General features: G+C 37.7%; 1 protein-coding gene across 1 annotated transcript in view; it reads left to right on the top strand.

Annotated features, from left to right (window-relative positions):
- CFAP52 (cilia and flagella associated protein 52) overlaps nucleotides 1-17,674 on the top strand; it is a 92,171-nt gene that overhangs the window by 1,256 nt on the left and 73,241 nt on the right. The window contains exons 2-3 of the mRNA XM_069073671.1: nucleotides 8,411-8,610; nucleotides 13,541-13,677. Coding sequence (XP_068929772.1) covers nucleotides 8,411-8,610; nucleotides 13,541-13,677 — 337 coding nt within the window. The remainder of the gene's footprint in view (nucleotides 1-8,410; nucleotides 8,611-13,540; nucleotides 13,678-17,674) is intronic.

The following is a 17,674-nucleotide window of genomic DNA, read 5'->3' as shown; positions in this document are numbered from 1 at the left end:
CAAAGCTATATGGGACTGAACGGCGGAAATCTTTGAATACTATGCTGAAGGGTTTGGGCTTTATATATTAAAAGACTTTAGAGGGAATAGTGACACTAAGCACTTACTGTAGAGTTTAATGGTGGAGAATTTTTTTTTTCATTGACTGGATGTTTTAATGGAGTTTCTCATTGAAATAACTGAAATACATTAGTCTATCTCTATTCTTTGGAGTTCAAATACAACATTGAAACCTTTCTAATGTAGTGGACTTACCATGTATTATAATTGTCTATATGTTTCTATTAGACTGTAAGGATTATGATGGCATATGACCACGATTTGAGGGATTTTTTAACCTTTTGTCTCCTTCAGCACCTAGAACTTAGGTTCTGGAATCAAAATGGGTTTCCTATAGGTGGCACTTGAACTGATCTAGAAGGATGGTTAGGAATTCTGTGAAGCAGAGATGAGGGAGTGTAATCCAGGCAAAGGAAACTGGGGAAAAGGGAAAAAAGTATTTATATAGTTCTACTATGAATTATATAAATGTTATATATATTATATAAATTATATAAATATGAATTATGTTATGTTATGTAAATTATATAAACTATATTTCTACATTCTACTATGTGTCAGGCACATATTTTACAAATATCTCACTTTACAAGATAGGTGCTATTATTATCCCAATTTTACAGTTGAGAAACCATACAAAGAAACAGAGGGTTAAGTGACTTGTCCAGGGTGACACAGCTAGTAAGTTTCTGAGACCAGATTTAAACTCAAGTCTTCCTGACTTTAAGCTTAGCCACTCTATCCATTGTACCACCTTGCTAATTTGAAATGGAGTATCTTATATGAGGAACAGCAAGAAGACTGGTTTGGACAAAATGAAAGAAGGATAATAGGCAGTAAACCTGGAATGCTAGACTACTGCCAGATTGGGAAGGACTTTAAAAGCCAAATGGAGGAATTTATATTCTATCTTAGGGGCAATAATCACAAGAGCTTGTTAAGCATGGTAATGACATGGTCAGATCTGTGCTTTAGGAATATCAATTTGGGAGTGCTGTTGAGTATTGATTGGAGAGGGAAGAGACTAAAGGTAGGGAAAGCAATGAGGTGATCTACTGCAATAGTTCAGTCAAAAAGTGATGAGAGCTCAAAAAAAAGCAAAAAGAAAAACTGATGAGAGCCTGAAGTAGAATGATGGACAGATGAGTGGAGCCAAGAAATACTTGAGATACATCATACAGAGAGAATCAATGACTTGGCAACTGATTGAATTTGAGAGATAGTAAAGAGTTGAAGATTACCTTTATTTTGGAAACTTAGATGATTTGAAGAATAATTATGCTCTGGACAGAGACAGGTAAATTAGGAGGAGCAGTGAATTTAAGGAGAAAGATAATGACACCATTTTGGATGTATTGAATTTCAAACACTTACTCTATTCCATAGAATATCTAGGTGAAGATGTCCAACAGGTAAACTCAGCAGAGGGATGATGCCTGGACGTATAGATTTAGGAATCATCTGCATAGGGGGGTGGAGTCAAGATGGCGGAATAGAAACAGGATTTCCTCGGGACTCTGGCTTCCACCTCCCCCAATTCATGTAAAAGGGGACTCTGGGGTGTCCAGGTAGCACAGCGAGTAAGAGAACCGGCTCCAGTGTTGAGAAGACCTGGAGATTGAATCCTGGGCTCAGACACTTAGCACCCACCCAGAAACACCTGGCCGTGTAACCTTGAGCAAGTTACTTAACTCCAATTGCTTAGGGGTGGCCAGGTGGCTCAGCGAGTAAGAGCACCGGCTCCAGTGTCGGGATGACCTGGGTCAAATCCGGGCTCAGATACTCATCACCACACCCAGAAATAACTGGCCGTGTAACCTTGAGCAAGTTACTTAACCCCAATTGCTTAGGGGCGGCCAGGTGGCTCAGCGAGTAAGAGCACTGGCTCCAGTGTCGGGATGACCTGGATCAAATCCGGGCTCAGATACTCAGCACCACACCCAGAAATAACTGGCCGTGTAACCTTGAGCAAATTACTTAACCCCGATTGCTAAAAAAAAAAAGGGGGGGGGACTTTGAACAAACTTTGGAGCTACAGAACCCACAAAATGACACAAAGAAGCTAACCTCTCTCTGAGGACAGCCCAGCAGGAATTGGCTAGTGCAGTGTTCTGGGAGCCGAGCACAGCCCCACTCGAGCCAGAGGTTTTAGCCCCAGGGCGGGCCTGACCAACCACCAGCTGGAGGGACTTCAGATCACCAGCAGCTGTATCACTTTCCAGAATTATCAACACACAGATGCTAAGGACAAAGTGAGAGGTCAGTGCAGTGTGGACTTTGGAATCCAGTAGTTGGGAGGGCGTCGGCCTCTTCCCCCTGATATTCTAGAACCAGAGGGCAAAATAGAGGTTGAAAGAATCCACTGATCACCTCCTGGAAAAGATCCCAAAAAGAAAATTCCTAGGAATATTATAGCCAGGTTCCGAAATTCCCAGATCAAAGAGAGAATATTACAAGCAGCCAGGAAGAAACAATTTGAATATTGTGGAAACACAGTCAGGATAACACAGGATCTGGCAGCTTCTACTACACTGAGGGATCAAAGGGCTTGGAATATGATATTCCAGAGGTCACAGGAGCTGGGATTAAAACCAAGAATCACCTACCCAGCAAAACTGAGTATCATGTTTCAGGGGAAAATATAGTCATTCAGTGGAATAGAGGACTTTCAAGCATTCTTGATAAAAAAAACCAGAGTTGAAGAGAAACATTGAGATACAAGAAGCAAGAGAAGCATGAGAAGGTAAACAGGGAAAAGAAATCATAAGGAACTTATCATAGTTGAACTATTTATATTCCTACATGGAAAAATGATAATTGTAACTGATGAAACTTTTCTCAGTATGAAAATAGTTGAAGAGAATAGAAATATATGTCTATATAGGAGGGTATATGGGCATATGAATACATATGTGAATGTGTGTATATATGTTTACAGGTACACATAGATAGAGGACACAGGACCAATTTAATAAGAAGGGATGATACTTAAAAGGTAAAATTAAGAGGTGAGAGGGGAATATAACAAGAGGAGATGGGGAGAGACAGAATGGGGTAAACTATCTCATATAGAAGAGGCAAGGGAAAATGGCTACAATGTAGGGGAAGAACAGGAAGGCAAAAAGGCAAAACCTTATTCTCATTGAATTTGGCTTAGGGAGGGAATGGCATACACACTAAATAGGGTATCTCACCCTACAAGAGAGTAGGGGGGAATAAAGAAAAGGGGGATGATGGAAGGTAGGGCAGGCTGGGGGGGGGAAGAAGTTGCAAGCACCCACTTTTGAAAAGGGACAGGATCAAAGTAGAGAATACAACAAGTGGGATGTGGGATAGGAGGGAGGGAAATATCATCAGTCTTTTATAATATATCTACTATGGTAATGTTTTGCATAGCTTCACATGTACAACCTATACTGAATTGCTTATCTTTCCAGTAAAGGTGGGTGACAAGGGAGGAAAGGAATGAATCTGGAATTCAAAGTTTTGACATCAAATGTTTAAAAATATATAAATACAATTATTAATTCTATTTTACATGTAATTGAGAAATAAGATATATAGGCATTGGGGCATAGAGATCCACCATGCCCTACTGGAAAAGTTGAAGGGGGTATGGGAGAAGATATGGGAGAGAGCAGATTGGAGGAGGGGTTATCATTGTGGGACTGCTATTTTGGGGTGTTGGGTAGGGGAAAAACGGGAAAAAATTGTAACTCAAAATCTGGCAGAAATGAATGATGTAAACCAGAAGTTAATAAAGTATTAAAAAAGAAAAAGGGATCGTCTGCATAGAGAGGTTAGTTGAACCCATGGTAATTGATGAAATTATAAAACCAAAGAGAAGAGAAAAGGACCCCAGGCAGATCTCACATATTAGAATGAAGATTCTCATAAAAACCTGAGGAGTGATGAGACAGGTAGGAGAATCAAGAGAGAACAACAGTGTCATGAAAACCCCCAAAGTGGAGGACTCTAGGCAGAGGGAGAGGTTAATAGTGCCAAATGCTTCAGAGAGATCAAGAAGGATAAGGACTGAATGAGAAAAGCAGTATGGCAGAACATATACAGATGGAACCCAGGGTCAGGATGACTTGGTGTAATAGCAAACAAAATTGTACTTAGCTCCTTGTTTCAGTTATTCATGTACTTAACTCCTTGTTTTAGTTGTTCAAGTATCTTTGAGCCTTGCCTGTGATTATATCAAGTCTTTGTTAGAAACAGAACCTGTGAAGGCCACAGTGGCAGGAACTTGCCAAAAGACCATATAAAAGCAGGAGCACAATCTGAGACCAAGCAGAACTTGGAAGAAGCATGGCTATGGTATTGGCACTTTGTCTGTGTTGATGTTACTTTGTCAGATTCGTCTGCTGATAGAGGATGTTGCTGTTGTTACAGAAGCCCTGTGACCTTTACTGCTGGTTGAGAAGCCCTGAAAGAGGACTTTCCTGCTGCCTGTTGACAGAAGTCCCAAAGGAGGTTTTTACTGATGTTTTCAGAGGTCCTGGGACTTTACTGATGATTTGTGTTGATTTCTCAGGCAGAGGCCCTGTCTGTTGGTCTGTATTGATTTCATAGGCAGAAAGTGAATTGATGATGGTGCCTGCAATGTTTATGAATGTTGTTGTGGCTCTGCTAAGCTTGATGTGTATAACTGGACCAGGAGCAGGGAGCTGGCTACCTGTGAATCTGGGTGACAGTTGGGTGAATTCAGACAAGAACTGAGAGCATAGAAGAGGAACCATGGAGTCTGGGAGTCAGCCTTGAGTCAAGATGAAAGGACGTTTCCTTGGGTACTTAGTGCTGATTGAAAAGGTCATGATTTACTGTGACCTAGGGGTGGGAGACTGTTGTACTTTGTACTCCTTAAAATGATTGCTCCTTAAGGATGATTGGAAGCCAGTCTCCAAATCAAGATGAAAGAAGGCTTTAGATGGTTACTTTATATTGATTGATTCAGATTGAGATTTACTGAATGATATATTTGTTTAAGAAAATGGCCACTTTAATAATAAGTTGTTATGTTATATCATTGTGAATGTTGTACTTTGGTTTCTGTGAATGTTCTGCTTTAGTTTATTGTTGAATAAATAGAGAGTTCACTATACTATGTGATTAGAACCATAAAGCTATTCAAAGCCGCAGTCCTCAGGAGAGCTGCTTGTGCTTGGCTTTATACTTGGATTCAAAAATCCTGCCTCAGATACTTAAATGCCATGTTATCTGAGACTTCAAAGTGTCTCTGTTTCAGTTTCCTTACCTATAAAATGGGGATGATGATAATAGGGCCTACCTGTAGCGGCAAGCACCCCAAGCATCCTCAGGGTTTGCAGCTACCACAGGTTCTTGGATCTGCTTTGTTAAAGGAAAGCAACTCAAAATGGGTTAACAAGCTTACTTTAATCAGTCAGACATATATCGTTTACCTTGTTCAGGAGAAAAGGTCAGCACCCTGAACCTCAAAGTATACAGACATAATTATCAAGACAGAAACATCAAGTAGACAGATTTCCAAACTGTCCAACCATTACATCCATACCCAGTCAACATCTGGGTTTCCACTATTCTGGGTTTTTCAAAGCCGGGGGACTCTCAACAACGGCTTCCCAGAATTCAGATCAAATCACAGAACACTTCTCAAAGTGAGTCCCAAAACAAAGCTACACATCAGGGCTTATATAGCCTTCTCCTGGCTCAGAGAATGTAACAACCTTATTGACTCACTGGCCAATCAAGAAGTATCTACTGAAAAACAAGCCTCCCTCCCCAGGCTTCTGGTGCACTTTAGCCTAGGGGCAGGGAAGATCTTCCAAATTTGCATTCCCATTACACTACCTTACAGAGTTATTGTGAGAATCAAATGAGATAAATGCTTTACAAAATTTAAAGTAATATATAAACATGGGCTATTATTATTATTTATAATAATAAGGTGATTAGTTAATCAGTAAACATTTGCTAAGTGCCTACTCTGTGCACATTAAAAAAGTCTTACTCTTAAGGAGCTCACAGTCTAATGTAATGGGGGAGACAACACGCAAAAAAAACTATGTACAAAATAAAGTGGAGATAATTAACAGAGGGAAGACTCTAATATTAAAGGGGATTCAAAAAGGTTTCCTGTAGAAGGTGTGACTTTAGCTGAGATTTGAAGGTAGCCTGAGAAGGCAGAAAACAGGTGAAGAGGGAAAGAATTGCAGACACAGGGGAAAGCCAGGGAAAATTCATGGAATCAGGAGAAAAAATATCTGGTGTGAGGAACAGCAAGGAAGCCAGTGTTGCTGGATAGTAAGGATGATGCTAAGATGATTGAAGTGAGAAATTAGGGGCAAAAGGTTGGAGTTTGGAAAAGGATGAGCAGCAATACAGCACAGAGACAAGGGACTCAATGGTAGAGTATAGTGTAAAGTTGAACTAGTTTATTATAGGGTTAAGATTTTTGAAGGAAGGAAAATGAGGTCCAAGCAAGGGCAATGAATTGGAAAAGCAAATTGAGATAGAGTGACTGGGAACTGAGGAACAATTCTAGAAGGGAGAGATGGAAGGATAGAAGACTATAGAGAGAGGAATATCAGAATTATTGAGAGTGGAGGTAGAACATAAGATTATAGATTTAGAGCTGGAAAGTACATCAGAGGCTATTGCAGCATCTCCATCCTCATTTTACAGAAGAGAAAATTGGGGCTGAGAAAGGTTAACCCAGGTTTTGGGATCAAGGGTATTATTTATCATGCCTCATCATCTTTGTTTGAAGATTATAAATCAGGTACTGGACTCCTTGAGAAAAGAAGGTCTGTATAAGCTTCCAAAAGCAAAAGATTAACTTTATTAACCTGCTCAATTAACTTCAGTGACTTCCTATTACCTCTAGTATCAAACATAAACTCTGGTATTTAAAGCTCTTTATAGCTTGGCTACAAACATGTTTAAAAATGTAATATTTTCTCTTTGCATAAGAGGTTAGTTCCTTGAAGGCAAGAACTGTTTCATTTTTGCTTTTGTGCTTTAAATAAAGTCTAGCACATAGTAGGTATTTAAATTAAGTGAATCTAAATGGAGACATTATTGAATCTTGATGGTGGGTTGAGTATTAATGGTGGAGTGTTGACAGATGTCAGAGAAGGGGAATAAGCATACCCATATGGGAGGCATGAGTGAATATACATACAATTATGAAGAATGTGCCTAGGAGTGCAGTATCTTCTGGGTGATGGGATGGGGGAGGGGAACCAGATTTTGATGATTGCAAAGAGAAAGAAGGAGGGGGAGAAGAATAGGTCTAACATGAAGTTTGTTTACAATAGAATCTGGGTTCCAGTAGGCACAATAGAAAGGTAGGGTGGCCTCGGATAGGTATTGGTGAAGGATGGGGCCCATATGGATAAATTTGAAGGAGCCGGGAGTGGTGTCCAGTGAAGGGAACTTTGGCCCAAGTCTCCTGAGACTTTCAATCATAAGGATTCTGAGATGAGTCATAGAATGGCAGGTTATTATACTTTTCATGGTATCAGTGGTAGTCTTGATTTGATTTTCAGTCCCTGAGCATGAGGTAGAAATTATGGGGAGAAAATATGCATATAGTGACGAAGATATCAGATCTTACCTGATATAGTCAAGTTATGGTCAGTAGAGTCCTGGAGCCTGGTTTCTGGGGGAATCATTCCACAGTTTTAGGGGGTGGCTTTAGAACAGCAGAACTACTTAACTTGGGGTCCATGAACTTGTTTTTAAAAAATATATTAATAACACTTTCAGTATAATTTATTACTGTTGTAATCCTATGTATTTTAAGCATTTAAAAACATTTTGAGAAGGGATATAAAGGTTTTGCCAGATTATTAATGGGGTCTATGGAACAAAAAAAAGATTATGAACCCCTTACCCTATTCTAGAGGTTCTTTGGTCTTAGACTGGCAGCCAGTGTAGCAGTATCACAGTTGGAAGGCCTAGGAAACAATGAAATTGACACTAATAGGTAAATTTATAGTGAGCGGGTATTGGGGGCAAAAGGAAGAATAACTAAAGTCAAATGTTACCTACATGACATTTTTTTTTTTCCTGGAATTGACCATGCATACAATTACTCAAGGCACTCATGGTCCATGATCATCAGAAAGATCAAGATTTGTGTTATTGGCTTTTTGAGTACCATAGAATCACTTCTGTCAGTGAAATAGGAGCACCATTCTCAATTCTCAGTCATTTGGAGGTTGTCTTGAAGTAGTTGCCTCAGAGTCATGCAATATACTCTCAATAGCCACTGGCCACCAGTTTCATTTATATTTATCATGTGATTATGCAATAGCAACCATTTCTATAACTGATTCCTTTTTTCTTTTGCTTCTTCTAGGACATGTTCCCAGTGGTCTGATATGCCATCCTGATCAGGAACATTTGGTCTATCCTTTGGGTTGCACAGTCCTTATTGAGTCAATAAACACAAATAAGCAATATTTTCTACATGGACACGGCAATAATGTCTCCTGTGTTACTATCTCCGCAAATGGCGCATATGTTGCTTCTGGACAGGTTACCTTTATGGGGTTCAAGGTGAATAATTTAAGGATAATACATATATAACATCATAGTTCTAGAGCTGGAAGGGACCTTAGGTGTCATTTAGTCTAACCCTCTCACTTTCAGATAAGGAAACTGAGGCCCAGGGAGTTTAAGTGACTTGTCCAAGATCATAAAGTAGTAAGCATCAAAGGCAACATTTGAACTCAGGTTCTTGGACACAAGAGACAGTATTCCTTATCCTATTCTACACAGTCCCATTATTTACTTCTTTATTCATTTAGGATGATCTTCATAAAAAGGCTTCTTTTTTTTTTCTTTTTGGAGGGGGGAAGGTAGAGCAATTGGGGTTAAGTAACTTGCCCGAGGTCACATGGCTAGTTTTGTGTTAAGTGTCTGAGACTGAATTTGAACTCAGGTCCTCCTGACTCCAGGGCAGGTGCTCTATTTACTGCCTCACCTTGCTGCCCCGACAGAAAGGCTTCTTACCTAGGATAGCTCAGCTTCTAGGAGTGAGCAGTTTTTCTAGATCCTGTAGGTTTGATACTGAAGAAGTTAAATTGTGCAATGGACCTCTCTCTTTTGCTCCTTCCTTTTGCCTGACTTTCTGGCTGAATCCTCTATGGGCTAGTGAGCCATATAGTCTTTGATTTTAATTATACACATATACATATAAACATACTATATACATACACATATATGTGTTATATGTAGATATTACATGTGTACTCTGTGTGTGTGTTCAGGTAGTTAGGTGGTACCATGGCTAAAGTGCTGGGTCTAGAGTCAGGAAGACTCATCTTCTTGAATTCAAATCCAGCCTCTGACACTTACTAGCTGTGTGACCCTGGGCAAGTCACTTTTACCCTGTTTGCCTCAGTTTCCTTGTCTATAAAATGAACTGGACAAGAAAATGGCAAACTACTCCCATATTTTTGCCAAGAAAATGCCATGGACAAAGTCATGTAGAGTCAGGCATGATTGAATGACTGAACAACAATATATGCACATATGTATGAACTATATATGTATGTACATATATGTATACATGCATGCGCATATACATATATAGTTGTTCATTATGAAAGTATGAAAACCCTGTTCCATCATGGTATGGAGATGACTCTTAAAATTGATCTTGGGTAGCAAAAATTTTGGTGGGGTCTACTATGCTAAAAAAAAGTCTGAGTATGGTCCTGGTGGCCAAATATATGTGCAAGTTAGCTAAATACTGAAGGGCTCATCACTGGCTATTAAGTGACAAATTCTTTGACCATGGCAACCTATAAAACAACAAAAAAAAGCAAAATGACTCTCAGTCCTTTATAGCCTCATTTTCTTTCTATATTGATTGGCCTAGAGGTAGAAAGGAAGTAAAAGGTGCTAACAACAACAGCTTTCAGATCAACTCTAAACATTAACTAAGCTGTTGATATTCTAAATGTGAAATCCTTGTCCAATAACCAACTAATTGAGGTACTATAGAAGAACTGAATCACATCAGTTTTAACAGTATTAAATTAAGTGAAACCCACCTCAAGAAAGTTGCAACTAAATGAAAAGATGGCTAACATTTGACTTAGATATGCAAATCAAAGAGTTAATCAGATTTCATTTTATCATGTGCCCAAATGAGATAAGAAAAAGAATTTCTGGGGCAGCTAGGTGGCACTGTGAATAGAGCACTGGCCTGGAGTCAGGAGGATCTGAGTTCAAATTTTACCTCAGACACTTGACACACTTACTAGCCGTGTGACTTTGGGCAAGTCACTTAACTCCAACTGCCCTCCAAAAAGAAAAAAAAGAAAAATAATTTCTTAGGGTACTTGGTCATCTTGTCTTAAGTAATCATAAGATGCATAAGCAAAAAAAAAAAACTAAATGAAAATAGTCAGTTTATGTGCTGATATGTGTTGTAGAGGATAAGGAAACAGAACGTTGATGAAGAACCATCAATCAGTCAATAAGCATTTATTAAGTGTCTACTATGTGTCAAGCACTGTGCTATGCACTGTGGAAACAAAAAAGACAAAAGACAGTCACTGTCCTCAAGGACCTCACAATCTACTAGAGAAGACAATAAGCAACAAATGTTGACAATAAGCTAATACAGAATAAAAATACTACTCTCCAGATTAATCAATCATATATCTATTACTCAGTGGCCTCTTTGCAGAGATGAGCATGGTTAGATGGTAGTAAAGAATGTCAGAAAATATAGTTTAGGTTCAAGAAATGAAAGATAGTAACAGTGTGTAGAATATCCAGAAGTCTTACACCTATACATCATGAATACTTCAACAAAAGCATGGAGAGGCTCTGGATATAGCAAACATTGAATAACATTATGCAAAAAATTTAATTGATCATATGTTAATAGAAACGACTAGTGTCATGTGGAAGTGATTTATTTAAAAATTTAAAAAATATTGAGGGGCGGCCAGGTAGCACAGCGAGTAAGAGCACTGGCTCCAGTGTCAGGATGACCCGGGGATTGAATCCTGGGCTCAGACACTTAGCACCCACCCAGAAACACCTGGCCATGTAACCTTGAGCAAGTTACTTAACCCCAATTGCTTAGGGGTGGCCAGGTCGCTTAGCAAGTAAGATCACCGGCTCCAGTGTTGGGATGACCTGGGGATCAAATCTGGGCTCAGATACTTAGCACCACACCCAGAAATAACTGGCCGTGTAACCTTGAGCAAGTTACTTAACCCTGACTGCTTAAAAAAAAAATTATTGATATCTTTTGTTCTTACCTCACCTTCATTTTCAAATTTCTCTCTCCCTCTCCTCCAAGAGCTATCTTTTTAAAGCATAAAAAAAGAATAGAAAAGAAGAAAAAAGGCAACTCAGCAAAATTAATCTTTCATTAACTGAATATGACAGAATATGCAATGTGTGGAAGTCGTTTCTGGACTAATTAGCTTTGTGCAATCAGATTGTTGATTTGTTAAGGCAAAGATAAAAATAAATATGAAATAGCATTAGAATAAAGAATAAAAATGAGAAGTACAATTAAAGTATTTCCAACCTGTCTTATTCAGACAGCATATTGATACCCCCCTGCAAAAAAAATGGAAAAAGGAATGGACATGAACAGGTATTATCACCATTTCCTAAGGAAGTTTAGCAAAATAATTCTTTTTTTTTTTGGAGAGATGAAGATAGGGCAATTGGGGTTAAGTGACTTGCCCAAGGTCACACAGCTAGTGTGTGTGTGTGTGTGTGTGTGTGTGTGTGTGAAGTGTCTGAGGCTGGATTTGAACTCAGGTCCTCCTAATTCCAGGGCCAGTGCTCTATTCACTGCACCACCTAGCCACCCTGGCAAAATAATTTTCATTGATATATACAGAGAGACACCTTGGGACAATGAGACTCTAGAACATAAATTCATTGGCAAAATTTTATGAAGAAACACTATGAACACTATCTCTTAACAAAATAACTAGAAGCACTGGAAAGAAAAATGAATTAATAAGTGGGATCCAAATAAGCTAGTACACCCTAATTAGTGATCATTTTTTAAAAAGCATATGAGTTGATAAAACAAAATGCAGCTTTAGAAGTTTCCCTCCATTAGGGTACCTCTCATGCATATATTAGAATCTTATAAGATTTCTTGGAAGATGAAATAAATTTGTTGATTTCATATTTATTAATAGCAGTTGAGACAAAACAAAGATGGCTATGTTCATCAAAGGAGCTTGCCACTGTCATGGAGTATGTCCAACAAAGAATCCAAATGAGTAATTCCCTGTAAATGACAAGGTCCTGTAGAGGTTTCTGCTACAGATGATGATTTGCTGATTGCCTCAAAATCCAGAACATTTCAGAGTCTCCTGTGATCCACAATCACTCAATAAAAGTTGGTCTAACAACACCACCAGACCTCTCTGAAACAAAAATAACCAATCTTTTGAACACCAGTAGTACTCCAGTGACACTATATGGCTCAAGTCATGAAGTAATAAATTTCAAAAAAGAAAAAAATCAAAATTTAGGGTCATCCAAAGTGCAATGAAGAAATAATGGTATATGTAAATAGATTTTAGCATGTTATTAAGGATGAATTGTACTCAGGAAGAAGCATTAAAAATATTAAAGTGATGCACAAACAGAAGAAATAAGTGGGTCATAAAGAATGAAGGATAAGGGGGAAGCTAAGTGGCATAGTGGATAGAGCGATGGCTCTGGAGTGAGGAGGACCTAAGTTCAAATCTTACCTCAGAAACGTGACCCTGGGCAAGTCACTTAACTCCAACTGGCTCACAAAGAAAAAAAAAGAATGAAGGATAAGAGATAGTACAAAGTCATTACTGATAATTTTGAGAGATCTAGAAGAAGGGTGGACTATATAGCATATCTATATGTATTTTATAGATATGCTATATAGCATATAAAATACATGTATAATAGATAGATACTATATATAGTGTAGGTGGATTAATGTAGAAAATTTACATGAAGAATGCTACAAAATAACAAGGTCACCATTGATGCCACTAAAGGGAGGACCAAAATTGATAAAGTCCTTTATGATATCAAGATATTTTTTGAGGTATGGGATTAAAGCTAGAATTACTTGAAGGGAATTGGGACCTTATTTTGGAAAAAAGTTGCTTTGTTGATTTCATTTTTAAATGATATGATCTAAAGTCAAGAGAATTGATTTAAGAGTTAAAGGAGGGGCGGCCAGGTGCCGCAGTGAGTAAGAGCGCTGGTCCCAGAGTCGGGAGACCTGGCTCAGATACTTAGCACCCACTCAGAAACACCTGGCCGTGTAACCTTGAGCAAGTTACTTAACCCCAATTGCTTTAAAAAAAAGAGAGAGAGAGTTAAAGGAGTGAGAAATTGCCCTGCCAAGTTCCTGCTTTGTTTTCCCATTTAGCTATCTTCATAGTGATGATTGTTGTTACCCTGAAATATATGTGTGTATATTATATGTTTTTCTCACTTACAGGCAGATGTAATTTTGTGGGATTATGCAAAGAAGGAACTGATTGCTCGACTGTCACTTCACAAGGGCAAAATTGAAGCACTGGCTTTTTCTCCAAATAGCAAATACCTGGTGTCATTAGGAGGTCCAGATGATGGAAGGTAAAGAGCTCAAACATATTTGTTTTTTTCCCCTCAATTTCTAAATGTGACATTCTTGGAATGTTGAGTTTCTTAGGTAATGAGATTTATAGGAAAGTGTTTTTTATATGTAAAACCCTTTATCAGATGCTGAAAGGGACACAAACATAATAAAAGTATGTAAGGTATGTGTAATCTTTTTGATGAGACAGAACTTAATTAATTGACTGAATCAAATACATGAAAATGAGAAATTATTGTGCAACAATATATTAAGAAGATATCTTAATTCTATGAGAGGGAGTTTCATGAGATGCAGTTCCACCAAGATACAGATTTATTTTTTATAATTTGATATTTTATTTTTCCACAATTACATGCAAAAATAATTTTTAGCATTTCTTTAAAAAAAATTTTGAGTTCCAAATTCCCTCCCCTCTCCCCTCATTGAGGAAGCAAACAAATTTAATATAGGTTATACAATACATGTTTATTTTCAAATTATGTGTATGTACTATTGTGCATTAAGTATATTATAAAGTATACCTACATATAAACTTTTAAAAGAATGAGATGAAGATAAATGAAGCAAAATTTTAAAACTTTTATTTATTAACAGCACAGAAAATATAGTAGGGCTTTTGCACTAATTAAAATGTTATAAAGTTTTTATTAAAATATTTTCAATAAGTGTAGTCATGAGATCATAGATTTGCCCTGTAAGAGCCCTTATAAATCATAAAGTTCAATCAATTTTATAGATGGAGTAACTGAAGCACAAGAGAGGTTATACAGCTAATGAGGCAGGATTTTCACTCAGGTCTTCCTGACTCTAAGGCCAGCACTTTACTTACTGTCACCTGACTGCCTCTAAGTGATTGAAAATGTTTCATTGTTTGTTTTCTAATTTGGATTAACACTTTGGAATACAGTGATTTGAATATTTGGTTCTAAATTCAACTTATTTTAATACTTAGTTTTAATGGCTACAACAGTTTAAAAATACCTCACAAAGATCCACAGGTCCGAATGGAAGACATACATTAGTGGTTGCCCTCAACAAATCATGATACATATTTTTCTGTTCAAAACTTTAATGATTTTAATTAACAAAAATCCACTTCTCTTTCTCCCATCCCACCCCACCCCCCTCATTTAGTTAAAAGAGAAAGAAAAATAAAAGTTTTGTAACAAGTATGCAAAGTAATCAAACAATCCAAATTCCTTCGTTGGCCAAGTCCAAAAATATACATCTCAATCTCTACCCAAAATCCATCACCTCTCTATCTGGAAGCTGATAGTATGTTTTATCATGGATTCCTGGAATTCTGAGTCAACAAACATTAGTATCCCTGTGCTAAGCACTAGGGATACAAATATAAACCAAAAGACAGTCCCTGCCGCCAAGGGAGAAAATAGCACATAAAAGGGAGTTGAAAAGCAGAAGGTGGGAAGTGGAAATAAATGGCAGTAAAATCCAGTAGGGAGTAGAGCAGGAGAGTAATAATGGAATGACTGGCTTAGGCCATTCCTCAAAAATGGGAAGTTCTGGGAGGAATTTTTTTTTGGTTTAAATTTTAATCAGTTCTCTATATATCTTCAAGATAAAACTTTTATCAGAGAAATTTCCAACAAAGATTTTTCCCCAATTTCCTGCTTTTCTTCTCATTTTAGCTGAACTAGTTTTGTTTGTAGAAAAATACTGTGTCCAGTACTTAGCATTATTTGGAGATGTGAATAAGAAATGACCAGGCCATGTGGGTAGTTTGAGGAAGAATGATGAACTCCATTTATTGATTCTTAGTACAAGGTTTTTATAGAGCAAAAGAGAAAAAGGAAGAGGACTCAAGTTTTCTTTCGGTTTTTTTTTTGCTGGTTTTTTTTTTGGAGGGCAATTGGGGTTAAGTGACTTGCCCAAAGTCACACGGCTAGTAAGTGTGTCAAGTGTCTGAGGTTGGATTTGAACTCAGGTCCTGCTGACTCCAGGACCAGTGCTCTATGTGCCACCTAGCTGCCCCTAGGACTCAAGTTTTCTAATCATTACCTAGTCTGTTGTATCCTGGAAGTAGCACAGATTAGATAATTTGATAAGGATTAGTTATCTAGGTGACTAAAGTCTTAGGGTAAGACCTTTGACCTAGGCCTCATGTACCTGCTAATGCAGCCACAGTCATAAACGGATACATTTGAGAGCAGACTTCAAAGCCAAAGCTGCAGTCATCAAAAGACATCACATTTAGAGCTGACCATCCAAAGATACCTGAGTTGCTGAATCAAATATTTTAGCTCTCAGTAACTAAAATCTTGGGGTATAGCCTATTGGTCTCAGAACTCAAACAACATCCTTATAAGTGTAACCCATATCAAAAGAACTCAGGAGCTAATTTGAGGAAAAGTCGAGTCTTAAAGAGGTCTTTGATATTCGGGTCCACTGATATCAAGGTAATTATCTGAAGTCCTGGCTCAGGCCTCTTTGGCTCCCAAAAGAAAAATATTTTAATTACACAAACACACACACATATGATGCAGTTTGGGGTTTCTGGGAACCCTGAAATGTCAGGGTACAGAAGTGCTCACTTGGAATGAATTCACACACTCAAACTTTCATCCAGTCAAGGGGAAGATTATTTTAAGACCAATAGAAGCGGGCATGGTTACCTGTGAACTTAAAACTTAATGGGGATAAGACTGATGCTTATATTTTTAAAAAGGACAGTGAAAGGATCTGGATGGAATTAAGGAGTGGTAAATAGTCTGGGGTGGGCCAAGAAGGACAATTGACTCTAGGTGGGCTGGGGTGGGCCAGTTCCCTTGGGCAGAGACTCCAGTGATTTGGGCTGCTGAAATGTCTGGGAAAATTCAGGGACTGGATTGCTTTCAAAGACTTGGTCTTTTCCTTTTAGGGTTTCAGATCCTATCACCCCATCACATACATATACACATACACACATGCATGCATATATACATACACATATACAATACACATATACATATACATACACACACAATTTATTATTCTACCTCCTGTGAATTTCTCTATCTTTTGTTTGGTCATGAAAAATTCTCTATCCATAGATATGAAAGATAATTTCTTTTATGCTCCTCTAATTTGTTTATGATGTCACCCTTTATATCTAAATAAATGTACCCATTTTGAGTTTATGTTAGTATATGGTATGAAATGTTGGTTTGTTTCCCCATCAGTTTTTGTTGAATAGTGAGTTCTTGCCCCAATAGCGAGGATCTTTGGCTTATCAAACACTAGGTTTCTATGCTTGTTTGTTTCCATATATTATATACTTAATCTGTTCCACTGATCAACTTTTCTGTTTCTCACTCTGCAAATTGTTTTGATGATTACAACTTTGTAGTAAAAGAAATGATGAAATTATTATTGGACCCCTATTTTATTCCAATCAGTAAATCAGTATTAATCAGTTTAGTATGATTCCATAGGGGTAGTGATTGTTAGCAATTATTAGTGATATATCTAGTAATATATCTAGTAAAAGGCAGTATATCTAGTAATATATATTTAGTTAGTCTAGTCAACTAATATTGGTATAGGAACTATATATTAATAAATATTTTATACATATTATATCTAGGGATAATTAGATAAGATAGATTCTTTCTTATAATAGGTCCCAAACTTTAAACTACAAGCTATAAGTTTAGTGTTCAATAACCTGTTATAAAAGTTCCAAGGTTCACTTGCTTAACTATAAGAACACTGACCAGAGGGCCTTTTGGCCTTGGGAGCAAGCCCAGCATGGGTGGAATTCTCTAATGTGATAAGGAAAGTTTTGTACCTCCAGACTACCCTCTCTTGTCCAACATGAAAAGGGAACTATCTTATGACTTCTTGGTAAGTGTCATAGAAGAAATTTGGTAGAAACTATTCCCTTCCTATTTTTTTAAACTGCTTATGTAATATCAGAATAATTCTTTGATTTGATAGAATTCACTCATAAATCCATCTGGATTGCTGTTTTTTCTTTATGGTCTCATTTAAAAT

Source organism: Petaurus breviceps, unplaced genomic scaffold (genome assembly GCF_028583685.1).
Source record: "Petaurus breviceps papuanus isolate PSGF00001 unplaced genomic scaffold, PetGlider_PUasm1.0 90865, whole genome shotgun sequence".
Lineage (NCBI taxonomy): Eukaryota > Metazoa > Chordata > Mammalia > Diprotodontia > Petauridae > Petaurus > Petaurus breviceps.
The sequence above is the reverse complement of the archived record's forward strand: the minus strand, read 5'-3'. Positions and strand labels throughout refer to the sequence as shown.